Source organism: Marmota monax, unplaced genomic scaffold (genome assembly GCF_021218885.2).
Source record: "Marmota monax isolate L192 unplaced genomic scaffold, Marmota_monax_Labrador192_F-V1.1 WCK01_AAM20220418_F8-fsc00057, whole genome shotgun sequence".
Classification (NCBI taxonomy): Eukaryota; Metazoa; Chordata; class Mammalia; order Rodentia; family Sciuridae; genus Marmota; species Marmota monax.
This window is the reverse complement of record NW_026693933.1, coordinates 8,714,417-8,742,076: the sequence shown is the minus strand read 5'-3', so window position 1 is coordinate 8,742,076 and position 27,660 is coordinate 8,714,417. Positions and strand designations below refer to the sequence as shown.

Genomic DNA, 27,660 nt, shown 5'->3' with positions numbered 1-27,660 from the left:
ATCAAACCTGAATTCCTTATTGTATTTACATTTTAAAAGGTTTTAAAAATATTAATTATATTGAAAATTTAAAGATCTAATACCAGAAAGCAGAAAAATCCAGATGAAACAATTTTTCTTAACTGAAAATTTAAATAAAATCATTTGACATTTCAGGAAGATTGTATTCTAGGGAGCTAGCATCAAGATATATATGTATTTAGATTATTTATGCTTAATAAAAAGCTTTTATATAATATCGTGGCAATTGTGATTGCTTCCTCCACTGATTAAGTATAACACTTATGACAAGATGATTATTAGCCAGTGAGTTTTCTTTTGTTCTGTGGCCATGGTTCTCTAAACTTTGAATTCTAGCCAACTGTTTCATAATGTCTGTCATTATTGACAATAGGGATCAAGCAAAAAAGTACACATGAGAAGAATGTAATCACCTTTATTGGACAATTTAGGAATTATGTCGTGTTTACAAAGGGTTTTATTACAAGTTTTCAGAGAAAAGTCTAACTCCTTGATGGGAGGGACCATCTCTTTGATCAATCTAATGCTCTCCATTAGGAGTTACCGTAATGCTTTGCACTAAGCCGATCTGTCCAAATATTTGGTTAAGATAGTTCTGTTGCTGCCTAATAAACTATCCTGAAACTTAGTGGCTTCAAATAGCAACTATTTATTATCTCTTAAAAATATGAGGCTGACTAAATTTAGCTGGGCAGATATTCTACTTGTTGGTAGCAGAAACTGCAATCATCTATCTGGAGGTTTGACTCGGCTGGGAGGTCTAAGATGTTTCAGTCCCATGGGCGGCACGTAGTGCTGTTCTCAGCTGGCAGTTCAGCAGGCACCTCAGCTGTTTTCCCTGCAAGCTTCTGTGGTGGTTTGGGCTTCATATAGTGTGCCCACTGGATTCCCAGAGGGATACATGCATGAAGGTGGAAGCTGCAGATTTCTTAAGGCCTGGCCTCAAAGGTTTTCTGGCACTGTGTTCATTATGTTCTTGTGGGAAATTAGTTAATTAGTTAAGAGGATCCATCTAGATATCAACATGGTTATTGAAAAATACTTCTTTCTAAACTCCTATTAGAGTTCAAATCAGATATTCTTCTGAAGTTCTAGAAGATTTGAGAAGAACAGGAAGATGGAAATAAGAAGAGGGATTGTTATCTTTCCTTCTATTACTCTAGCTTTCCCAACAGAAAAACACTGGGCTAGTTGTCATAGTACACTGAAATCCCAATGTGATCTTATCCATGGGTTGTGCAAAAGATGATTTAGTCAAAGAATGTTTCCCTGAGTAAAAACTTATGTTCACTTTTTGATAGCCAGATACTTGTTTTTTTTTTTTTTATTCAGAGGAGAAAAGACCTATGCAATGGGCTTTGGGAAAGACTCCCTACACCTCTCTTACTAGCCCTGTAAATTATATTGCATCTCCCTGTGCCTTGAGCAGAAGCTTTATTTGCTCAAGGGCACAGGCCTGCCATGAGGCATTCAACAACCCCTCATTTCAAGAAATAGCACAGATTCCTTGTTCCTTCATGAATTCCTGCTTCTTCATAGGACTCTTTAGTTGATCTGTCTGTTTCTAAACAACAACAACTACAACAACAAATACCTAAGATGGTATCAATATTGTTCTGTAACATAATTTGGACATTTCTTTCTCTTCTGTTTTCCTGAACTTCACCTGAGAATTTTATTAATCTGACAGCACTTAATTTAAACACTTCAATGGCTTTATTGCATAGGACAGAAATTTTAAACTTCGTGTTATGTCATAATCTGTGTATAGAAATTTGGTTATTCTAAATTTATAGAAGGTTGATTTTCATAATACACAAGGCAAATGGATACAATTTTTTGTTGTTGTAGTTTATAGTTAATATCACACAATAAAGAAGATAATGTAAAATAATAGTAGAAATTAGGAAATTTCTAGTTTACAGTTCAGATTTTTCTTTTTGTATTTTTTTCCTCAATTGGGTAATAGTAAAACAATTTAATGTTTTGTGTCTCTGATGACAACACTGGAAGATGAAATCTGGTAGTCATTATTAGAGTTAAGATTTAAGAATATAGTACAAAAATTGAAGAATAAGATATTTGATTAAAATGGTTTTATTATATATTACATATAAAAATTAATTTTGTACAGATTAATTCTGCTTGTGAAGTACTGCATGCAACCTCAGTAAACTTTCTAATACAATTTTAAATATTCTTCTCTTGAACATATTTGAGAAAAATAGGAAGTTTTGCTATACAGCAGGAAGATTCTTTTTAAATTTTATTCCTTTTACCTTAGAGAAGAATATATATATATATGTTTTTTAAAGATGTGAGAATATGTTTTGAATATTACTTGATGTATCTATTTAGGTTTATACAACCAACAGAGTTATATAATCAAGGCTTTGCCATAATGTTAATAAGTTACATATTAGGTATAAAATATAGGGCTGGGTTAGTAACTGTAGAAAGACTCTTGCTGCCTGCTGGTAGAGAGAAATAGTTTTTAAATCATTGTTTCTATTTTGTAGTCACTTTATTTTTTGTTCTACCTAGTTTTTAGTGATGCCTGTAGTTATAACTGTTACTCATTTTGGAGCCCAGGGCAAATGGAAAGTTTTTTTTTTTTTTAATACAGTGTGGTGAGGACAAAGAAAAGTATCAGTCAACAAACAAACAGTGTTGACTTTTTTATCTTCTATTTCTTTAATACTTACCTATCCACATAATCCTCTTTTTCACAAAATGAATAATTTTTAAATACCATTTTTAATATTTATATGCTTTATCTTCTTTTTAAGATATTTTCATTTTCATGAAGTTAAAAGAAACTTGTCACCTGAAAGAATTTAAAAAGTTTTACCTTATGCAGATTTGGGGGAGGGGTATTCAGTTTTATTAAAGTATAATTAACAAATAAAATTGGCACATATTTATGGTATGCAATGTAATATTTTAATATGAGTATACATTGTTCAATGATTAAATAAATCTAATTATCCATCTCCTAAGATACTTATTTTTTGTGGGGGGGGGGGGGTGGGAGAGCTTTTAAGGTTTAGTCTTTTGGACTGGGATTATGGCCCAGTGGTAGAGCACTTACCTATCATGTGTGAGGCACTGGGTTAGATTCTCAGCACCACATACAAATAAATAAAAGTTCATTGACAACTAAAAAAAAATTATGTATATATATTTATGTATGTGTGTATACACACACACACACACACACATAAAGATTTTGTCTTTTGGCAAATTTTTCACATATATTAGATTTCTAGAACTATTTATCCTGTCTAGCTTAAACTTGGTACCCCTTGGCTAACATATCTCCTCTACCCTCAATCCCTGGAAACCATTCTACTCTTAGTTTCTACTGCTCAGAGTTGACCTTTTTAGACTCCATATATAAATGAGATCATGCAGTATTTATCTTTCAGTGCCTGGCTCCTTTCACTTAGCATAACATCCTCCAGGAGCTGGCTTAACTTGGTAATTTAAAATTATATGTTGTCATTTGAAATTTTTAATTCTTATAATTTATGACACAGTAAATATCAATAGCTATTAACCTACATATGTAAAAAGTATTTTGGGGATTTCAATAATTTTTATTTTATTTCAAATAACTAGAATTACAGAAAAGCTGTAAGGAGAATATCTTTATACCCTATACCTCTTTTTGTCCCACAATGTTGTCATCTTACATTACCAATGTACATTGTCCTTCTATTACGTGGCTGTTAACTAAATTCTAGGCTTTATTAGTATCTCACCATTGTGTTCATCATTATCCTTTTTTTTTTTTTTTTTGGCCAGAATCTAATCTAAGATACCATATTGCATTTAGTTTCATCATTAGTCTCTTTTGGTCTCATTTTAGTTTTTAGTTTCTCATTCTTTCTTGTTTTTCATGAGGAGCTCTGGTCAGTTATTTTGTAGAATATTCTTCATAATGAGTTTCCTCTAGTGTCTGTCACATAGTTATATTAGGTTTATGGAGTTTTAGAAAGACTATCACAGAGCAAGGTGCCCTTCTCATCACATCAAATCATACATGATATTCACTTGGCATCATAGCTGATGTTAACCCAGTGTTCTCCACTATACTGTTATCATTTCACCCTTTCCATACTCTTTTCTTTAGAAGTGAATCACTGTTTCCAGCCTACCCTTAGAGGCGAGACAGGTACTAAGCTCTTTCTCCTGGAGGGGAAAGGGTCTACATTTGTTATTGGGACTTTTTTTGAAAGAAGGGTTTATCTCTTATTTATTTAATAATTGATTTATATCAGTGTTTTATTCAGCTTTTTCACTGTTCTGACTAAAGGATCTGATCAGCACAACTGTAGGGGAGGAAAAGTTTATTTGAAGGCTTATGATTTCAGAGGTCTTAGTCCAGAGAAGGCCAGCTCCATTCCTCAGAGCTTGAGGTGAAGCTGAACATCATGGCAGAGTGTGTGGCAGAGGGAAGCGGGTCACATTATGGTGGTTAAGAATCCTAGAGGGGCTGGGGGTGTGGCTCAAGCGGTAGCACACTTGCCTGGCATGCGAGCGGCCTGGGTTCGAGCCTCAGCACCACATACAAACAAAGATGTGTCCGCCAAAAAAACTAAAAAATAAATATTAAAATTCTCTCTCTCTCTCTAAAAAAAAAAAAAGCCTAGAGAGACTCCAGCTCCAGAAACAAAATATATACCCCATAGCCACACTTCCTCCAGTCACACCCCACCTGCATCTAGTTACCACTCTGTTAATCCCATCAGCGATTAATTCACTGATTGGGTTAAAGTCTTATAATCCAATCGTTTCTCCTCTGAAACTTCTTGCATTATTTCACACGTGAGCTTTTGGGTGATCCCTCATATCCAAACCATAATAATTAGTGGGGTCTTGTATATATTTATTTTATACTTTGAGTTATATATAAGGACTACACTTTTGTTTTATTTTGACCATTAGGTGTTATATATCAGGACTATACTTTTGTTTTATTTTGACCATTAGGTGTTTGTTAAGGTTACATTGACATTTAAGAGCATAAAGTGCCCATGACCATGTTTGAGAACAGCTCAATGATCATAAAGTTAAGTAGTTCAGACAAGGAGGAAGACAATATTGCTGGAGTAGTTAAAAATCATGGGGGTGAGGAAAAAAATCACCAAGAATTTAAGTAGGAGTGGTTTGACAGGGTGATAGTGAGCCCGGAGCTCAGCTCATCTGGAAATGGAGGGAGGGATGGAAGAGGGCAGAACATGGGTGTGGGTTGAAAACTACCCATTTCGAAGTAGTGTTGGTTAGATGGTTCAGTGGGAGAGAAGGAAAATGACCTGGAGTGATAACATGGAGGAAGGAGGATACCTGCTTTACCTTCAGGCCCAGTGATTTCTTCCAGGGCAGTGTGAGGAAAAGGAGTCACTTTGAGAAATTTGCATGCAGGGAAAGCAGTGTCTGCTGGTCAGTTGCAGAGGGTACAGTAGAGGGATTTCTTCTTCAGAATTAGGATAGGTAGGATAGGAGATAGGATTAGGATAGGTAGAGGATGTGCAAAGAGTTATGAAGATTTGTGTATAGGAGATAAGGATAGCCTGGGAGTTTGTAGCTTTTTGTGGTGCTGATACCAACAAGGATGAAGGGAATAATGACTTTAGTCCCATTGGACCTAAGGCGGAGAGGAATGGTAAGACCAAAAGTTTCTGTTTGGAAGTCATTTCCCTAACTCCTTTTTGAGTTCTGCAAAAAGAGACAAAGAGATACAGGGAAGGACAGGTTTCTTTCTTTTTTTTTTTTTTTTTCCCTGAGCTCATCAGTACTAACCAAGTGAATATTCATGTGAGTTCAGTTATACAAGGAGCTCTCCCATTTGATCTCAGATGGAAAATAAGATGTCTGGGGCTGACTGTTGTTACTAAAGTATAATATTCATGTAGAAAAATGCACAGATCATAAGTGTTAGTCTTGGTAAATTTTCATCAAATGCACACACCTGTGTAACCAGCTCCTAGATGATGAAACACAATGTTTCCATAACCTCAAGAGCAACCACTCCCCCAACTTCTAACTTAATTAATTTTACCTGTTTCTTGAAGTTCATATAATGGAATTATAGAGTATGTACTCTTTTATCTGCCTTCTTTTGCCCAATATCATGGCATGGTTGTAGTTTTAATTTATTTATTCATAGAGATATATTTTGTTGTGTGAAATACTCTGTGTGCTATACCAAACTTTATCCATTCTACTTTTGATGGACATTTGTTCCTAGTTTGGGCTATTTGAAAAATTGCTATTCTGATGAACATTCCTGCACATATGTATATGTCCATGTTTCTATTGGGTATAATTTTTATGGATGAAATTGTTGAGTGCATAGAATGTGCATATGTTCAAGTTTAGAGGATATACATTGCTAAAGAGTCTTCCAAGATATCATACCAGCTTATATTCACACTAGTTCTATGTGAATATTATGATTGCTCCCAACTTTACAATACTTGGTATTATCTTTCATTCAGCCATACTTTGGAGTGTGTATGTGTGTGTGTGTGTGTGTATGTGCGCTAGTGTGCGTGCAGTATATTTCATTCTACATTTCAGTTGACACTTTCCTGATGACTAACAAAGTTGAGCATCATTCCTGTGTCAAATTTCCACTTGGTTAAGGGATGATCTTGTTTTTCCTATTGGGTTGTCTGCCTTTAATTTATAAGAGTTCTTCATTTGTTCTGGATATAAGACTTTTATCATCTATATATGAATGTAATTCTTCCCATTCCGTGACTTTGCCTTTTCATTCCTGTAGCAGTACCTTTTGATGAATAGAGCTTTTTACTGTTAATGAAATTCAATTTATTCTCTCACCCCCATGATTAGTGCTTTTGTGCCTCTTGTTTAAGAAATCTTTCCCTACATTAAGGTTATGAAATTACTCTCTTAATGTTTTCTTTTGAAAACTTTATGTTTTACCATTCATAGTCAGATGATTCCACTGGAACTGTTTTTTGTATATGGTATGAGCCAGGGGATCATAGTTCTCTTTTCCCTCCTCATGTTGGCCTGGTCCTGTTTATTATAGAAGACAGTCTCTTCCTTGAAGAATTCAGTGTCACTTTTGCCATAAATCAGGTGACCATGTATGTGCAGGTCTGTTTCTGTTCTATTCCTTGTTAGTTTTTCTACCCTTATGACAATATCATTTTATAATTTTAGTATAGTTTTGGTAAGTTTCATAGTAAGCCTTACTATCTAGAAGTATAGCTCCATCACTGTTGAACAAAGATGCCTTACTTGGCAACTTTGCATATTCCTACTGATTCTTTTAAAAATTACCCTTAATTTTTTTAAAAAATTATTTTTTAGTTGTAGTTGGACACAATACCTTTATTTTATTTGTTTATTTTTATGTGGTGCGGAGGATTGAACCCAAGGCCTCACACATGCTAGGCGAGTGCTTTATTGCTGAGCCTCAGCCCCAGCCCTGAGCCACAACCCAGCCCTTGCCTTAATTTTAACTAGAAAGTTATTTGGAACTTTTTTGGAAAATACATGCCGCATTCTTTGTAACTTGATATGGTATACTATTTGTGATGACTTTTTAATCCTAATTAAACAATAGAGTATATAAAGGAAAAGTTTTGTGTATTTATGTTTACTTTGCTTCATAAATATGCATAAAGGAGTAAAACTAAGTAGATACAGGGTAAAAGAAAACAAGTGTAATGATATAAAGTAAGGCAATAGAAAAGTTGATCTAGGCTTGCTTTTTATGTGAACAAAGTTAGGGCAGAAACTTTGGCTCCCAATTTTGTTAGAATTAGAGCAAAGCTAATCAGCTATGAGATTCAAAATACTCATAATACAAAACAGCCCAGTTATTTTAAAGGAGAGTTTTCCTGTACTGAAAACTGAGGATGTGAATTTTGTCCTTTGTTGGCTTTTAAGAGAGATAATGTGATCTAGCATGCTTTTGGTAACATTTAGGATAACATTCCAAAGCCAACTTTGTCCATACAGTTCTGACAAATCAATGATGTAATTAAATATGTGATTTTTCTGTTAGTATGACTCTATTGAAGGAAAAATGAGCTATTTTTTATTTTAAAAAATGAGATACATAAAACTCAAGTCATCATGAATGAATGAATAGAGTATATTCATCTGCAAGAATCTCTGTTTTTCATTAAGATAGCTCCGTATACTTTGATGAGCAGCGTAGCAAAGATTATGTGAGTTTGTAATGTTCTTTAATAATAATACTGCCTGTAATAATACTCTATTGCCAGGCCCTGTAATAAGTGCTTTTATCTTCATTTTAAAATTTAATCCTCACAGTAATCCCTTGAAAATGGGTTCTATGGTTATTACTTTTTCACTGATGAAAAGTTAGTCAAATATCCTGCCCAAAGTTTATCCTACAAATAAGCAATAGAACAATCAGGATTCAGTTTTTGGCAGTTCTGTCTCAGGTTCTGCTACATTGTAACATTGATGAAAGTGAAGAAAGCTACTCCAGTATTTGTGCAGAGTCAAGGGGTCAGGAAGTTTAGACAGAGCTAAAGTTTTCCCTTAGGAAACAGTTTCTAAGTATACTTTCATACGGATAGATGGTTGAAGGAAAATAGATTGTACTTTTAACAAAAATTTTGCTTGAAATAAAAATATTATTCAGAGCATGGCAGCACATGCTTAAAACCCCAGTATCTTAGGAGGCTGAGGCAGGAGGATCATCAAATTGAAAGCCAGCCTTGACAACCATCTCTCAAAATAAAAAATATAAAGGTTTGGGGGAATGTTGTGGCTCAGTGGTTAAGAACCCTTGGGATCAATCCCTGGTTCCCCCCCCCCCCCAGAAAAAATTACACATTTCCTTTAGCTTGCTTGTTGTTGTTTTCCCTTCTTACTTATGTAAAGCCCAATCTTCTGAATAAGTACTGTTGAATAGGGTTAGTATTTTGGATATTGTCACTTTTTTTAATGAATATTAAGGTATTAAGGAACTGAATGTCTTGTCTAGGTAGTTGCTGCTGTGAAGAACTGAAAAATAAGCAAATTAAATTACTTTAATTCTTTCTATAGATTCAATTTTGGGTGTATTCTTAATTTTTCACAGTTTTGAAATATTTTCCACAATTTTAAGACAAATGATCTTTTTTGAAATTATTTAATGGAAACTAGAGAAAAAATTTCAGTATGTTTTGCAGCTGGCATTCCTGAAAGCTGAATCAATTGCACAGCCAATTTCATCATGTTATGATATTTATACTTTTGTCAAAATACTTGCATTTTAAGTCTTGTTTATGCACATTGGTTTTGAAACGAATGTAGTAATTTATGTTTGAATGATTTTAATTTCACAAATGGCCTTAACATTATAGGATTACCTCTATGCATAGTAATCTGAATAAAAAATATTCAAATTTTAACATTTTTCTATGTTGATTTTCAGGTTGAAGGTTTGGAACAGATGTGGAAAGATGTTTACTTCAGAGAAAGGGGTTGTGGAGGAATGGTTGTCAGAGTTTAAGGTAATATTTACTGTTAATCTAAAAATTATATTCCATAGAAGTTTTCAGTGACTTTTTAAATTGTATATGACTGAAAAGATAAATAGCTGAGGGACAAGCATGTTAATAATATCTTAATAGAGAACTATTTACACATGGTAATCTTTTTTCTAGAAAATTAATTTCTGTTTTCTCCTGAGTGGTGATGCAGAGTTTATCCATTGATTTGCTTGTGTATTTCCTCCCTTCACAGCAGCTCCACTAAGAATGGTTATGAATGTTGATGTGACTCTCCAGTGACCATCAATGATTCATTGTCAAAATGTTTCTCCCAGTCACGGGGGAGAGCAGTGGCACCAGGCATGATCAACAATGGGGAGAAGATGGGAAAGTACTTGCCCAGCTTTCTACCAATGGATCTTTCTCTAGTTGGCTAACCCAGTGGTTATTTAAGAACTATATAATCTTTATTAGTTGGTGAAGGACATAAATCTCATGTTTGCTTGTCTCATGAATTCTTTTTAATCACAACTAAAATTGTGTTCCCTAAACCAGCTAATTCCTTTTTTCTATCCTTATACAACACCAAAATTGTGTGAGCTTCATGATCATAAACCACAGAAGCAAAAGGTTTGGGCTGAAATTGTCACTTTGATTTTGTTCAACCCATCACTTCCAAAACCTTAGGGAGAAACTTATAGTCTGACATTATCAGGTTTATTGACTTGTTGCAGTGAGGGAGATTGCACAAGAAAGGACATTTCCTCAAATAAAGGAAAAGATAAACAGTATAAAAGTGAGGGTAGAATATAGGTGATATTTAAATAAAGCTGTCTGTATTTTGATAAACTCAAAACAAAGCAGAGCTGTTTGTAATGGGCACATTGGTGTGGACTTCAAAGTGGATCCAGGATCTTGCAGTCTAGAAAACTACAACAGTAACGTGGATTTGGACTGTTGTATTCAGAAACCCTTTATCTGAAGCTCTGCACCTGCATTGGAAATCAAGGTTGATTCTCTGTGTCAAAGTGACTTATGTCCTCCAGACAAGAGTGGGATGTTTCATTGTTACTGACATATGTTTAAATAACAAAGTTTTTGATAATCTCTTTTGGACAACAAGGATTTTCAGGGAGTAAGAATTCAGTAATCATTCAAAAAAGGAGGTTGTTGTGACACTTTTCAATTGCAGTGTGACCTTGGGAGAAGCAATGTATCCTATTCATTTTGCAGCTGGCCTTATCTGTCTCTTATCTAATCCTGTTGAGTGTCTGGGTAGATTTTTACTTTCTCAGCTTTTATAGTCATGAATTGAGCATCCTTCTATATGGATCCCTTGTCATCATGAAGTGTTACAGAATGTTATAAAAGTGTGCAGTATATAGTGCTTTATATAATTTTTAATAATTTGATTAAATTTTGTATGTGCTTTTTTCTTCTAAGTTTTGTCTTAGTAATAAGCATTCAAGATGTTTTTAAGCTTTTTCTTTTCTACTTTAAAAGTGTTGACTATGATTTGATGTGTAGTATCATGATTTTTTTTTCCTTTTTTTGGGGGGGCAGGTCAATGGAAATTGTCAAGTTTGACAGTTGAGTACCATTTCTTCTAGGGCATACTTATATTTATAATAGTGAAATCAAGCTTGCAAAAACAAATAGCCATTTATCCATTCTTTGTGATGGGGGTTGTAGAAAGAGGACCTACTAAAGTGTGGATCATATAGGAAAGATCAACTCTACAGGCAAACAATTGAAAATTATGACTTTTTCCCTTCCCTGCCCATCTGTTTGTTCTCTCTTTCCTCCTCCTGATTTGGTATGTAAATACCTAGGAACTTCAATAGGGAGGACTAAGGGGGGGCGGCAGGGCAGCAGTATAGGCAGTGATATGCCCTAGTGTCTGAAGAAGTGGGTGGTTAGGGCAAAGGGTTGCAGAGGTACAAGAGCCAGCTAGAGAAGTTGCACTGGTAGATTGGTTACATTGAGTAAATAAGTTAATTGAGAAAGTAAGTGTATATATTGAGGATAATGGGAGTTATGTTTCTGTCTTAGGAATTACAAAAATGGAATGGGTTCTAAATATATGATACATATATATGTTTATACTTATATGAACACATATTTCCCAGCACTGTTCTCAGAGAGGACCTAGAAGTAATGGCATCCCAGTAGCACCAAATAAACCAGGTTTTATTTTCTAAATACCATCTTCCACTAAAAGAAGCCAAAGTGTGAATAGCTGAAAGTACTATCTAAGTAGTAGTTTTATCAATAAGACATATATTATCTGATTGTTGAGATGGGCAAAAGGTGTGACTTGTGCAGTTGAGGAGGAGAAATAAAGAATGTCCATGTGCTTCTGCCCTTTTCAATGCTTTACTCATTCAAATCATTCAATACAATTTCACTCTATGGGTTCTTAATCAAGAAAATTGCAATTCTTAATGCTAGGCACTGCAATAGACATAGTCAATTCACAGCAAACAATTCTAGATTGATTCTAAGCACTGCAAACACACTTAATCATGACAGGCTCAGGACAGACATTCCCTCTGCATGCTAAGCTCAAGTCACATCAAAAGTCTCAAGCCTTAGGCTCTTAGTCCAGCAGACACAACCTCACTTAGATCATGGTGGTCAGATCAGGACAGGCAGGCTTCTCCTGGGGTGGAGCTGATGGCTGGTTGAAGAGAGGGTCTTAGGGAGAAGTTGCATTTCTCACCAGGGTCAAGATATGGCTGTAGAGTTTGAGAATGGTGAGGAAGATACAGAGGATCAGGCAAGTGATGAGAAGAGTTGGGATGTCAGTCCAGGTCCTCATCAGGCTCTCCAGCGTGAGGGCATCAGCTTCAGCTGTCTGAATGTCTGTTCATTTGCTCCATCATTTATACGAAATTTCAGGGCTTCTGACCACCCTTTCAATCCCTATCAGCTGCTACCAGATTTCTCAGTCATTATCCTGAGGATAAAGCGTCTGGCCTGGTGGTCCCCACCCTGATTTTCTTGCTTTCTCACTCTTATCAGGGAGATCCAGGGCAACTTGCCAGAGACTTCATTCTGAGTTTGTATCAGGGTGGGGATAAATGACTTGTTTGTGCCTGAGGGCCATACTGGAGGGCTCAATAGGTGCCAGGTGAGACGGCAGGTTTCAAACTGGAGTTTTAAAATGGAGTTGCTTAGGCTAAAACCTAAGGCCATTCTTACGCTGGGTAGCAATATTTTCTTAAATTTTAAAATTAATTTAATGTAAAGTTAAGGAAAATTTTCCATTGGGAGGAGAGAGTGAAATCATAGGCCACCTGGAATAAAAAATAATATAATTTATTTTCTCCCTACCCTCCATATTAAATTTACCTAGTTTCCAATAAATTTGTTAGCACAAATGTTTAAATTATCTTCAAGTCTTTATGTCAGCCAGTTTAAGGAAAGATATTTCCTATTCCTTGACTAATTTGATAGGCATTCCTGAAAATGATTTTGAGTGTTATTCTGAATTATATTAATGTGTGTTGAATTCAGCTCTGTGTTTTGATAAAAAGAACAAGATTGTCAGGCTAAACCAGCATACCAGAGGTAATAGAAGGTAGAAAATTGCTTGGGAACAAATCTGCAAAGTACTTTTAAAATTAGAGTAACTTGTCTTTTGAAATGGTTTGTGTTATTAAATTGCATATTTTAGTTAAAATACTTAAGAAGGAAGGTTTTGAGGGTACATACTTATTTTTAGAGAAATCTCAGTTTGGTTGTTTAATAATAACCATGGCATTAATAAGGCCAAAATCATTGTGATTTATTAAGTAGACCTAGAGTCATATACCCTTTGATCTAATCCTAATTCTCCTACTAGGTGGTTTTATGACATTGGGAAAATCATATAACTTCTCCACATCTCAGTGTCTTCAGAAAATTTGAAGTAGTTGCTCTGTGAAGATGATTTTAGTTCTATGTTCTTCCATGATGTCAATTTGAACTCCTAACCTCAAAACCTGACTCAACAGACTCTGAAATGCAGAGACAGCAATTTGCTTTGTGCAAATCTTTTGTTTAAAATCTTAAAAATGAAAGAAACATTTTTTTTCCTTTGGAAAAGCTATCCAATCTCTTATTAGTATTTTCATTATAAACAATTAAGTGAAACTTGGATTTTTCATTTTAAGATTTCATGAATGGTTTAATTTCTATCTTTCCAAAGATTCATTTATACAATATTACCTTGCAAATTATATTATGTTTTTCTCAAAATAGCTAACAGATTTCCAGACTCCATTTTTTTTCCTGATAGTCACTAAATCTCAGTATATTACTCAAAATCCAGTTTTAAGTGTGATGTTGTTGATCAAGGTTGTTTTATTTAATGGTTCTTTACCCATCTGTCCATCTTCATTAATTCTCTTCCACCCAACCCATATTATTTCCTTATATTTTTGAAAAACCATCTGCCAAATGATACTTCAGTATGAAGCATCTGTCTTCTTCAAATTTTGCCAAGAATAATTTCAACATAATTTCCCATTATTACTTTTCATCCTCATTTGAAACATGAGAAACCTTACTAGCACTTAAGAAAACCAGTACATTATAACTAGTATGCTACCAGAAAATTTAAATGTTTTTTTGTAACAGTACTTATATTCATCTGTTTCTTTCAGATCTTAAGTTTTTCAAAGCATCCCTTGTAAACATAGCAGTTATATCCCACTGCTTTTACAGACATTCATAAAATGAAATAATGACAGAATTGTGAATAACATATAATAGTTTTGCACTAAATTTTAAGATAGCCTTTCTCATTCAACTGTAGTAGGCCCAGTTCAAGGTATTTCCCAGATCTTGACTTTTCAGAAAAAAAAAGTTGTTTTTTTTTTTTTCTTCCTTTGGCTGTTTCACAGAAAAGATTGTACTCTGTGAAGCTAAATTGATACATACACTGAGGATTATAATTTGTGTTTTTAGTGACTGTTCCAATTTTAGCCTAGATAGTATAGATAATATTATAATAATCTTTCTATTCAATAGCAATTTTAAAATATTTGTACTTTTAATTCATTTATTCTTAAACTTTATAGACATAATTATACTAGAAATATATGTAACTAGGTATGTATATTAGGCATTTATATAATGTTTTCATATAGACTATATCTATTTTATACTTATAATTTAGGCTTGTAGGTTTCTATTCAGGGATTAGAAATCTGCTGTATATTTGACCATTACTCCCTTTTATATAAATTTCCCCAGTGTGAAGTTACTCTTAATCAAATTACGGAAATGAAATGTTACCTGGATATCTTTTGTTACTTGCTTTTGAAATATTGAAGAATGCCCTAATCTCTTCTTTATGTAAGCAGTACACTGAAAGTATTTTCTTCCTCTAGAAAATGGTGGAAGGTTCCCAAATAGTTCACATTAACTTACCATTCTGGTAAACAAAATTCTCTCATTAGATTAAAACAAAACTATCCACTTTTGTATCCTAAGGTGAAATATGACTTCTTTTGAAAGAACCATCTGAAGGGTAAACAGTGACAGCTTCTATTTCTTATTCTGTTTCTTTGTAATATGTTCCCTCAGCAAAGATTTGAGTATGGGGCTTTGTGCTGAGTGACATGAATGGGAAACACGATAAGAGTGTTCTTTCCCTCAAGGAGCTCACAATAAAGTAGAAATGAATCAAGTATCCTAATTATGAGAATGTCGGTGGTTTAATTTTCTACCCCTGTTTATGCACACAAATACCTATATCACATACCACAATCCATGTTAAATCATGAAATGCAAGGTTATGAGATATGTAAGAAATAGTGTATATCTTGGAGTGACAGGAATATCTTGAGACATGGTATCCACTGAATAAGCATCGATTGAGTGATTGATAATTGAAGAAGAAAAGTCATTTGGTAGAGGAAAAATAACAATGCTACGGAAGGGGGTATGCTCTAGAAGCATATGTTTTTGTCATTGTTATAATGAGTTGTTTCCCCTCCCTTTCTTTCTTTCTTTCCTTTTCCTTATTGCTATTTTACCCAAAGTTTTATGACTTCTTACTGAATTTTGTCTCTTTCCATTCCTCTCTGGTCTTGGTGTCCTGTGTGGGTGGGTAGGTCTGGCAAGCTGTGATTGGTTGTCCACACTTTTAATGACATTTTAGTTTGCTGTGGGTATGGATATGTTTTTCTCCAGTTCTGAAAAGTCTTAAATTTTCTTCCCAAATCCAGAAAGTAGATCAGCTCAATAATCTCAACATGTAACTCAGTAGTTACTTGGATCAGGTGATCTGTGGCTTTTAGGTGGAAATGTTATCAAATCCTTATATAACATGAAACAGGATCAACATAGTTAATGAAACTATAATTTATACAATGCTACAAAAATATATCTATAGCTTTAAACCCAGTTTGTTTTCTCATTTCTAACCCCAAACTGTAATTAAAGATGAAGGTTTGGTATTAATTTATGTTTCTGTTGATAAGAGAATAAAATACATTTTTATTTTATTTGTTGAGATATAATCCACACCATATAAAATTCACTATTTTAAGGTGAATACAATGGTTTTTAGTACATCCACAATGTTGCAACCAACACCAGCATCTAATTCAGGACATTCCCATCCCCCCAAAGAAACTCAGTGCCTATTAGTGACTTCCAGTCACCGCCCCCACCAACTGCTCCAGTTTCTGGCAACAGCTAATCTATTTTTTTTTTTTTTTTTTTTGCTTATTTTGGAATTTCATAAAAATAAAGTGAATTTTTTTTTAAATTTGTTTAGACACTGCCAGAAACATCTTTACCAAATTATGCCACAAATTTGAAAGACAAGAGTTCTTTAGTTTCATCACTCTATAAAGTCATCCAGGAGCCACAAAGTGAGGTAAGTACTCTTACGGTTTATTATGCTAGTACCATTCTGTTGATCGATTGCTGATTTTTTACTGTGAAGTATCTCTGTACTCTTGAAAACTCTAGGTAGCTACATTCATTTTATTCATTTAGAAAATATCTGTGCCCATCATAAGGTGTCTGCTCTGCTGTTCAATAGAGAATCACAAGATCAATAACACATGATCTTTATCCTAACAGAGAAAATGAGGAGGAAATAAGTAAATGTGTTTTCAAGGCAATGCTTAATTGAGTCTATGGGCACTATGGTTTGCTTGTTTGTCCCCTCCAAATCTAAATGCCACTGTAACAAGTCTTAAGTGTTGGGACCTTGAAGGGGTGATTAGGCCATGAGGGCTCCATCCTTGTGGGTGGGATTGGTGCTGTTATAAAAGGGCCAATTGGGCACCCTCTTGCTCTTCTGCCTTCTGCTGTTGGATGATGCAGCAAGAAGCCCCTTAAGCTTGGATTTCCTAGCCCAGAGAACTATGAGGGAATTAATTTCTATTTATTATAAATTATCCAGCCTGTAATGTTCTGTTATAGCAGCAACACAAGATAGACTAAGAGTGTGGATAAGGACAGGTTTTCCAGGAGGCAAAGCAAATAACATTCCAAGAGAGGCCTGAGAATGTACAAGGTGTTATAAGGACAAGTAGTTTGGATAGACTGGAGCCTTTTCCCTTTCTCCTCTTTTTCTTTTTGTCAGGAAGACAGTTTATTTGAAGGTGATAATCTATACTACAGATTCTGATGTTTATAAATCCTGCTACTCACAGGAGAAATAGAAAAGGATTGAAAATGGCATGAAAAATAAAAAGGCATGGCACTTGGTAAAAGGCAAATAGGCTAATGCAATAGTTGACAAGAAGAGGGTCCAACTGGCAGAACTGAAGCTGAAAGGATAGCCATAGGGCTTAACCAGGATGAGCCTTGACTTCTATCTTAAGCAGTTTAGACTCCCCCCCTCACTGGCTGGTATTGGAGAATGGGAAAAGTATAAGCAGGAAGACAGGGGGCTGTCTATAACAAACAATGGCCTAGCAGGGAGCTATTAAGAACCTGAACCTGGATAGGGCTGGGTGGTGGTGGAGAGAAGTGGGGTACAGAAGAGGGATCTGCACAATTTCTTTTGTTCTTAAGTTTGGCAAATGAGGTGATAGTCTCTAACACCACTAATCTCATTATTCAGTGGTAAAGAGACATAGGCTTGAGTCTAGTCTTCAGTGGATCCATGTATCCTTAGAGTGAAACTACCCAACCCAGGATTTTTGTTATTTGAGTAGTTAATCTCTTTTGGTGGTAGTGTAGAATAGCCCAGCTTCTATTTATTGTACTATAAAATACATTCATTATACATTTTAAATGCTACAGGGATTATATTGACAAGCCAACAAACTTTAACTGGAATAACAATTAACAATCGCATTGGATTTATTTCCTCCTCTTCTCCAAAGCAAAGCTTCTTAATTTGTATAGAATGTATAGATAGCCTGCTTCTTCTTATTTATTTGATTTGTTAAGATGGGGCATCATTATGTTGCCCAGGCTGGTCATGAACTCCTGGACTCAAGTGATCCTCCTGGGGCTGGGGTTGTAGCTCAGTGGTGAAGTGCTTGTCTTGCACTTATGAGGCATTGGGTTCCATCCTCAGCATGACATAGAAAGAAATAAAGGTATTCTGTTCATCTACAACAACAACAACAACAACAAAAAAAAAAAAAAAAAAAAAGTGATCCTCCTGCCTCAGCCTCCCAAGAAGTTGGGATTATGAGTGCATGCTGCTGTACCCAGCTAGCCTGTTTTCTTGAAAGGTTTGCCTTAAAAGCAAAACCATTTTTTGGAACTGTTTTTGTTTTCCATGTTTGTTTCAGAATTACTTGACCTAATAAAGTATAGCTATGTGGTTTTTTTTTTTTTTTGAACAAATTAAACTTGCTTGTCAGGTACCGTTTATTATTTTGGAAGGCTTAAAAATTATTCCTCTTTTGAGATGTGTTTTAACCAGGCTACTTTGGAAAGAGTTCATAGGATAAATTTCTGATTTGGTATGTTAATTAGAGCATTTCTTTTATTAAGATAAATTTAGTGACTACAGCTCTAGTGATTCAGAGTAATATTTCTTAAATTATTGTAGTGAAAGACAATTTTTAAAAATTGTTTCCAATTTGTCACAGACTAGTATTGTGCATAATGTGAGGCACAACTCACATCAGATGTGAGGCATCACACATATTTGGTTATCCCTAACTGACCTAAACTCTGGTAAGTCTGGTGATCACCACTCGGTTACTACAATAGTATAAAATTGCTTTAAGAATGTTTAAATGTTTCCTCTCAATTTCTGTGTTTTTGTTGTTGGGGACTGGTGACAGTTTGTGGATGGTCTAAGGGCCACACTTGGAGAAGCACTGGTTTCAGAAGTTTTATAAATGTTTTGTCTTGTGTTTTCATTCTGATTAATGTGGTGAGACAGTGTGTACTGTGTATTCTTAAAAAACAACTCAGCCTTTCAAGGCTTTTCCCCAGTCTTCTAAAATGTAACAGTGTGCTCTACTTTAACTTTGTTGCCTCCCTTTTGTTCTTTAGAATACTTTGTGTCTGAATTTGGAAATATTCCTGAAGAGTTCATATGACTGTCTCTTGGCATTTTTAAAATTTGGAACATTGATTTTGGTGTTAGTTGAAGTTTGGGAAATTTGGTATTTGTATTTTACTAATAGTATTTTTCTATTATTCAGTTTTATTCATTTAATCAATATTTATTGAACACATATGTCAGGAACCAGGTAGGAATATAGCAGAGAATAAAATAGACTATATTCTTCATCTTATATGTAGAACTTGTGTTCTAGTAGGTGGAATAGACATTAAACAAATGTATATTATAATAAATGCTATGACAAAGCGGAGAAGCTAAATAAAATGGAGTAGGGGACATATATATATCAGGACTGAGGAGGTGATGGTCAAGTCAACGTTTGAATCAGTTAGAGAAAAAAAGTGAGGGCAAGAGATTTCCAGGAGGGGAACAGTGGGCATGGGGCCCTAAGGTATGTGTGTTGTATTCAAGAAAAGTACAAAGAGACAGTTTGTATAGGCATACCTGCAGTTTGTTTGGATGGTGCTTTTTCATTAACTGTAATTTTAAGATAGATATGAAATTAGAGGATAACAAAGCTTAAGTCTTGTATGAAATCAACTGTTTTTGTTTTGTCTTTTTTTTTTTTTCTTTTTTTTAAAGAGCCACATAGAGTCTCCTATGTTCTAGGAGTAGGAAACCCAGAGTGAGGGAGGTCAGGTCCCATTGACTGCTGGTACCAGAACAGTGCCTTCACAACTTCTCAGTATCTTTTTTCCTACTCATATTCATCAGTAATTATTCAATTAAAATTTTCTTTAAACTTTATTCTTTGTTTGCTTAGTTAAGAGCCTTTTCCTAGGTTAGTGATTAGGGGACATTTTTGTGTCGCATTTCTACCTTTAGAAATCTCTCTTAGGATACAGACTTCTAATTGATGAATGGATTGTTGTAGAAGTTCATTTGAGCTTAGTTTAGAACTTAGGAAGTATGTTAAAATGGAGAGAATAATAGTGGTTGGGTTCTTGTTAGACTCATAAAAGCCCACCTAACTCATGAAAATATACTTGTGGTATGGTTCTTTCTTACTAGTACTTAAAACCCCAATTGCCATATATGGCAATTTTCCATGAGAAAATACATTAAAGAATTCAACCCAGACACTAAGAGCACAGCATGTTCTAATGCTCCATGGCTTGCCTCAAATATATTCAAGTTAGGTGTGTCAAACACTGCCTGTATTTCCCACAATGTATTTTATTTTATTCTTTTATGACATATTAAAGGTGTGGTTGTAAAGGAGTCAAAAGACCTAATTCCTTTCTGGCCCTTGTAAGCTGTGTGATATTGTTCATGGTGGATAGCCTCTTTGTATCAATTTCATTATGTGGAAAGTGTAGATAGTGCTATTCTACCTGTAGTAACGTGGAAAATGACCAGATTCATATGTGGGAAGTTGTTTGCAAGCTGTAAAATATTGAACAGATGTTGATATTTATCTGTACTGATTTCAAATGGGTAATTTCTTTTAATCTTTTTGCAACATAAATTCTACCTCCCTTTGAATCCACCTTCATTTTGTTCTGCTTTCATTAAGCAAAAACCCATTTAATTTGGGATTTGGAACTGTTTATAAAGCCTTTGAGTATGTTTTGATTAAAATTGATTTTATGTTCAAGTAGATTGTCTTGAATAAATTTTCCAATTTGCAAACACTTATTAGACTTATCAAGTTTTATGAAATGATTTAATCAAAGTTTGCCCAGGGATTTAGAAATGAGGGATATTATAAGATTATTTTGGCTGGTCTATAAAGAAAAAATTTTTAAAACTCTTCCAAAAGCTAGACCTTCCTCTAAAAGTCTTTTTTCCTGGCACCTCTAATCCCATTCTTCCAATTTCCTACCCTGAAACCTTTTCTTGCCATCTATGGATGAAGTACTTTGCCTCCTGCCTTTAAATTTCCTATTATCTTCCATGGATAGAATGGATATCAGTGGTCCTCCAAAGACCATTAGAGATTGGAAAAACTATTCTTTATGGAAGAATAAGTGTTAGAAGTTAGATAATTTTTCAGGAGAGACTTTATTGATATAATCAGTGTTTATTAAACTTGTACAAATAATATTTGACTTTATATTATTTATATACTTATATGAAATAAAAATGTCTACTGTAAGTTGGTTTCTGCTCATTAAAATTATTGGTAATGGAAAATTTGTTTAGTAAATTGATTCAAATCTGTTCCCTGTCAGTGAAATACAATTTATTGAAAAATACAATAAACTGATAGCTTCCTTGAAAAATGAGTACCTTTGTTAATCTCTTTGCATATTTGATTATGATTTGTGTGTGATCATTGTTTAGGCTTTAAGACAACACTTACCTAAGTGGTTCTCTTATCTTGCCTTTTGGCTGTTTTTTAAAAAGAGTATGATAAAGATGCAGTCAATTCTACTAACTTGATAAAATTGGTAGCATGAGGGAAAGGAAGATGTTATAAATGACTATGAACTATGTCTAAAACAAAATTACAGCAATGTTTAGATTATCCAGGGACAATTAACCATGGTTGCAATAAGAATCTAGATTTAGGCACTCTGTAACTATTTAGCCTCTCTACACTCCAGTCATTGCTGTCACATGCTGCCTAATTATAAGCTCAGGGGTGATGTGTGACAGTAACTGCCCAGGATTTCCATTTCAATTTCTCTACCCTATAACTATATATATATATATATATATATATATACACACACACACACACACAAGTAATTTATTAAGAAAAAAGGCTTTAAGGAAGAAACTTCCTATAAAGTAGCTATTATAAGACATTCAAAGACATGTTTTAAATAATAGTATTACCTCAGAGTTACAGAATATGTCAAAGATAACATGTGTCCATAATACTTGCATGGCATTTTTGTCCTTTTACCAGAATTCAAAAGGTTTATTAATAGCTTAGCAGTGAATACTTTGCTTAAAAAGTTAAAACATTTGGATATTTCTGTTGTTATTGATCTGAGAAAACTTTTTATATTTTATATGATAGTGTCATTCAAACAGAGTTCAGTTCTTGACTAACATTTCTTCTTTCTTCCAGTTGCTAGAACCTGTCTGCCACCAGCTCTTTGAATTCTATCGAAGTGGAGAGGAACAGTTGCTTCGATTTACACTGCAGTTTCTCCCAGAACTGATTTGGTGCTACCTTGCAGTCTCAGCTAGCAGAAATGTGCATAGCAGTGGATGTATTGAAGCTCTTCTTCTAGGGGTTTACAATTTGGTTTGTATTTAATGTATTAACAAATGCTTTTTTTGGCAAAATCAAATACATAATTTTGCAACTACTTTTTGTTTTAATAAAGCTAGTACTATTTTTATGTATTCTCCCCAGAATAACTTTTTATGGAAATTGGGAACTCTACAGTCACACATATAATTATTTAAATATACCTTTATGAATTGTTTGAAAGCTGAAAAGCATATGATTTCAAAATTTTTATAGTGGTATCTGCAAAATATTAATATTATATAAAATTTTAAATAAAAACAATTTAAACGTTTATAGGCTGCTTCTCAAAAAATTTAGAAAAGATATTGTCTAATATTCACCAGTCATAGTTGCATAAAATCTGTGCTATCTCCAGAGTTTACATCTTTGTTTTACATGTATTTTGCATTATTAGTAGTTTGTGTGTTAATTATGAAGATAAACTTAATGGCTTGTACTTTTTGTATGGAAAGGAATTTTAAGATTCTTTTCTTGACATATTTTATGTTTAAATCATTAATTAATTTAGAAACTGTAGCTTGTTGCATGAAAAAGATCAACGATTATTAAGATAGTATATCTATATCTCAGTTATCCTAGAAAGTATGTATTACCTTTATTTTAGAATTTTTTTTTTCCAGGGCTGGGAATTAAACCCAAGGCTTTATACATGTGAGGCAAACATTCACTGAGCTATACCCCAGCCCTATTTTTTACTTTAAATGTAGAAGAATGTACTTTTAAATGACTATTACTTATGAATAATTGATAATGGATTGTCATTGTCTAAGAGTTTGAAGAATTTAAAATTTTCTACTCAGTTTTTTAAAAAATAGTTTAGCCTAACAATATAAATTTAGTTTTAAGATTTGTGTGTATAAAAGCAAATATTTTAAGGCATTTTTCTTTCACTTTTGTAGGAAATAGTTGACAAACAGGGACATTGCAAAGTATTGAGTTTTACGATTCCATCTTTATCCAAACCATCTGTATATCATGAAGTAAGTGACATTTTATCAAAATAAGCTTATTGGGTCCTAAGCTTTGATATGGTCAGAAACTAGATTATAGTTTCATATGCAAAAATATTGATAAATTTTAATGTCTAAAAAATTCTTTTATAAAGCACCAAAGTGTTACTATTTCCAATATGAAATGGAAAATCAAAATCATTAAGCATTGATCTAAAATTTTTTGTACATGGTAATTGTATATTTTCATGGTAGAATATTTGGAATTTATGCTATTTTTTATTTGTCATTTGTGATTTGGTTTTTAATTTTTATTAAATCTTTGAGCAGAAAATTTGGTAGGCAGTTTGAATGAATATTGTTAAGATTTATGCTTCTAGTAGCCATTCTTGGTATGGTATATATTCTAAACATCACATTTTCAACAGAATAGCTGTTTTCTCCTTTGTTCAAATGTCTTTTCTTTAGCCTTCCAGTATTGGGTCCATGGCTCTGACCGAGAGTGCACTCTCCCAACATGGTTTATCAAAAGTCGTGTACAGTGGACCTCATCCTCAAAGGGAGATGCTGACAGCACAGAATAGGTATGCTGTGGAGCCAAAACTTCTTATCCTACCACAATAATTTTTCAAAAAATGATTTCAGTAAATTTTTGAATACTGTTTAATGAAGTTATATGTAGTAACTTATTTGAATATTGAGTCATTTTGTAGAAGAGAAAAACATCTAGATTTGTCATTGCACCCTGCTTCAAATGTCATCTGGAACATTGAGTTTTTAAAATGTTGTATATGGCTGTTATCTCTTGGAAAGTCTTTTTTCCTTTTAGCTCTTATTGTTACTGATATGCTTATGTTGTATAAATCTGTTCTCTAATATAATAGCTCACCTAAGATGCCCTCTTCCCTGTTATGGTTGACTTTTTAGAATTCTAAAGATGTGTTAGCATTCCTTTGTCTCCTCCTTAGGTTTGAAGTGTTGACATTCCTTTTGCTGTGTTACAACGCTGCCTTAACCTATATGCCCAGTGTTTCTCTTCAATCACTGTGTCAGATTTGTTCAAGGTAAACTGAAATTTAAATGTTTTAATATTGGAATATCTTAATCTAGGATTATTAGTTTGTTACATACCTCAGTTATTTTTGTTTTTATGTAACTGTTTGTTTAAAATTTTAAGTAAGGTCCTATGGAGCTCAGTCTATGGAATACATAGAAAGCTCCCTCTAAGTGATAGCCACAAAAAGCATAATGGAGACTGTCAAGCTAGATCACATTTAAATGAAATATTTAATCAAAAAGGGATTATGCTGCATGTCTGAAAGGGTAGAATGCCTGAGACCTTACCATTTTTGAAATGTGGTTGGGCTTTTTGTTGTGTTGTTTGCTATTATTTATTTATGTTAATAAATATTTTTGGGTATATTATGCAAACATTAAAAACTCCTTCCCATATCAACAAGTATTTAATAGTATTCAAATATTTAATAGCATATATAATATGATGGCAACCGTATATACTATAAGGTATATTATTATTTTTGTACCTGTGGAATATGACAAGGACATTAACAATGGTTGTCTCTCATTTGTGGAATTATGATTTATTTGAAGGTTTGGGAAGTCTTTTTTTCCTTTTCCTTTTTATTGTTACTGATAAGCTTATATAACATAAGTCTGTTCTATAACATAATAGCTCACCTATAGATGCCCTCTATTATCTCTTCTGTGATTTTTCCATGATTCTCTACTTCTCTGTGATGAACATGTTACCTTTAAATAAAATAAAATAAAAATGAAACAAAAAAGAGAAATTATTGCTTTTGATAGCCCAAATAAACTTAAGGAAATTGAAGAAAACAATTTGTATTTGGGGAAATTTTGAGAACATAAAACTTAGCCAGAGGGAGAGTCTATTGAGCAATACTTAGAAATAAAATCAATTAAAATAAAATAAACAAAAAAAAGCAGAACGTGGTCATGCAAGATCAGCTGAGGAAGGAGTTAAAAAGACAAGGGGCTTGTTAGAGAAGTGAAAAGAGTCTTTCAGATAATTTCTGAATTACTTGAAAGATAATGCCAGTGTCATCTCTTTCACTTATGGAACCTTTCTGATATATTCCTTGCTTTAAATCTTCTAAACTGAGGTGCCTGGCTTGAGTTCCACAGATCTACAAACATTTCAAAGAGGTGAAGCATGTAGGTTATCTACATGGTGTTACCAACTTTTTATTTTGCTAAGTTTTTGTAAGTATCTAACATCAACATTATTTATGATTTATCAAAAGGGAGACTTGTGTGTGTGTGTGCGTGTGTGTGTGTGTGTGTGTGTGCGCGCACCACACACACTGAGGATGAAACCTAGGGCCTTGAGCTATATCTCCCAAGGGAGACTATTTTTAAAATCAAAAAGGGAAAAAATTGGAAGGGAAGAACAACAATTCATAAATGAAAAGTGGGTTAAGTTTAGCTTTCCTTGTTTCTGATTTCACTGTGGTCCAGTGAATACTTTGTTATGTACTAAAATGTGTATAAGGACCAACACTTCAGAAATACTAGTTTAAGTAGAAACTTGATATAGTAGAATTTGAAACATACTACACCATCCAGGTCTTGATCTGAAACTTTGAAGCAATGTGTCAGATGATAGGACCCAAGAATATGTTATGTGCACACACGTATGTATATGTGTGTATGTGTGTGTGTGTACATGTGTTTGTTTACGTGTAATATGTAAATTTGAAGCTCCATAGATGTTCGAATACTGCCCTAATAAGAACCATTGTTGATGTTTCCCCAAAACTACTGATGGAAAAGTTAGGAAAGAATATGTGTGGCTTGTTTTGTCCTCTGTAACTCTAATGCATTGCCTTCTAATAGAATTACTTTTACATTATAGGTAGACAATTGATAATTATGGGTAGACAATTGACAGTTTTACCTAATCAGGGAACTGAGTAACACTTCAATGAAGAATGCAAGTAAAAGTCTGTTTTGAAAGCAGAGAAACATAGATTGCCCTATGTTTCTCTAGCTGTAGGATTTTGGCCAAGGAAGATTTTAGTAGGAATGTATTAGATGAATTTATACCCCAAGAGAAATTATTTCTATGTTCACCAGCTGTAAAGGAAATGTGGGTGGGGGAAGAAATCTGAGTACTTCAAAAGATTTAAATTACACTAACTCTTAAGCCATTATTTAAGAGGAACTCCATCAAACTGTCATTCCTATTTTTTTTTTTAGTTTTTTAGGTTTTAATTTCTATTTTAGGTTCCCTATTGCTCTATTCTCAATGGTGACATCCAGTTATTCATTAACTCCTGGCTCCCTTAATCAATTATGATACATTCTAATTTAGAAACTTTGTAGGTTTTGAAGATGAGTCAGAAATAATTAGAAAACACTTGTATTTAGTCAAACTAAGCCGATTCGTATCTATGGAAAGAAAGTTGTTGACAAAACTTCAGTAAGTTATGAATGATGACAGTAGTTATGAGCTTCATGATGCTGCTGGGGATGGTATAGGGCTTTCCAGAGGTTAAAGTGATCCCTTGGTTGTGGGGCAAATCTAGTCCTTTGGCCATGTGATGGTTGTTTTAGATTCCTTGTTGAAAGAATCTAAGGCTGATTTTTCCATTGCTTGTTATTTTATTTGGAAACCTTTTTCTAACCTATCTAAATCTTGTCCATCCTTCCTAGTCCAATCAAAATAACCTTTCCTCCAACTATTTGATCATAGTTTTAGTGTGTGGCTTTCACTTATGGGAAGTAACAGAAGATGCAGTCTTTATTAATCTCCTAATTTGGGAGAACAAAAGGCCAAGGGGGGAAAAAAGCACTCATTACTGATTAGGCAATTCCTCCATTTTCTCTTTTCTCCCTAAATTATCCTTCTTCTGCTTTCCTAGGCTTCTGTTCTTCTCCCTACTTCTTTTTTTTTTTATATATTTATTTTTTAGTATTTGGCGGACACAACATCTTCTAAATAACCTCACTGGAATGGGGCTTCTGATTGCCTTAGAACTTATGATGCAGAAGTTTTTTAACAGCAATCTCAAAAGTTTACTTTACCCTAAGAATGAGACAAGTGTCTCTCAATGGAGAATGAGAATCACAGCCAGGTTTTCCTCACTTACAAATTGATTCTCAGATCTTCTCCAACAAATGTATTGGCACAATACTTACCAAAAGGGATTTTATTTTAACATAGTTTAAGAATTTGACAGACATCTATAACCATAGAGTAAACTGAACACAGAATAGAGATGATACCACTTAGTTACCCTTTGTCAAGGTTGGACTTTTGTGTTTTGGATTTTATAGGAAAATCAGAGGACTTCAGGGAAAAGCCCTGGTGAACTGAAACATCAGTATTTCTGTATCAGTTTTAGTTTTGTTTTGCATTTTATTTAAATACAGTGAAGGGTATATGAGAAATGAATATCT

At 33.9% G+C, this 27,660-nt stretch overlaps 1 protein-coding gene across 3 annotated transcripts in view; it reads left to right on the top strand.

The window, feature by feature from the left end:
* Hycc1 (hyccin PI4KA lipid kinase complex subunit 1) overlaps positions 1–27,660 on the top strand; it is a 73,767-nt gene that overhangs the window by 18,945 nt on the left and 27,162 nt on the right. For all 3 annotated transcript variants that reach the window (XM_046463536.2, XM_046463537.2, XM_046463538.2), the window contains exons 2-7: positions 9,455–9,533; positions 16,285–16,386; positions 22,079–22,258; positions 23,167–23,247; positions 23,686–23,801; positions 24,186–24,281. In XM_046463536.2, the coding sequence (XP_046319492.1) occupies positions 9,483–9,533; positions 16,285–16,386; positions 22,079–22,258; positions 23,167–23,247; positions 23,686–23,801; positions 24,186–24,281 (626 nt within the window). In that variant the 5' untranslated portion in view covers positions 9,455–9,482. The remainder of the gene's footprint in view (positions 1–9,454; positions 9,534–16,284; positions 16,387–22,078; positions 22,259–23,166; positions 23,248–23,685; positions 23,802–24,185; positions 24,282–27,660) is intronic.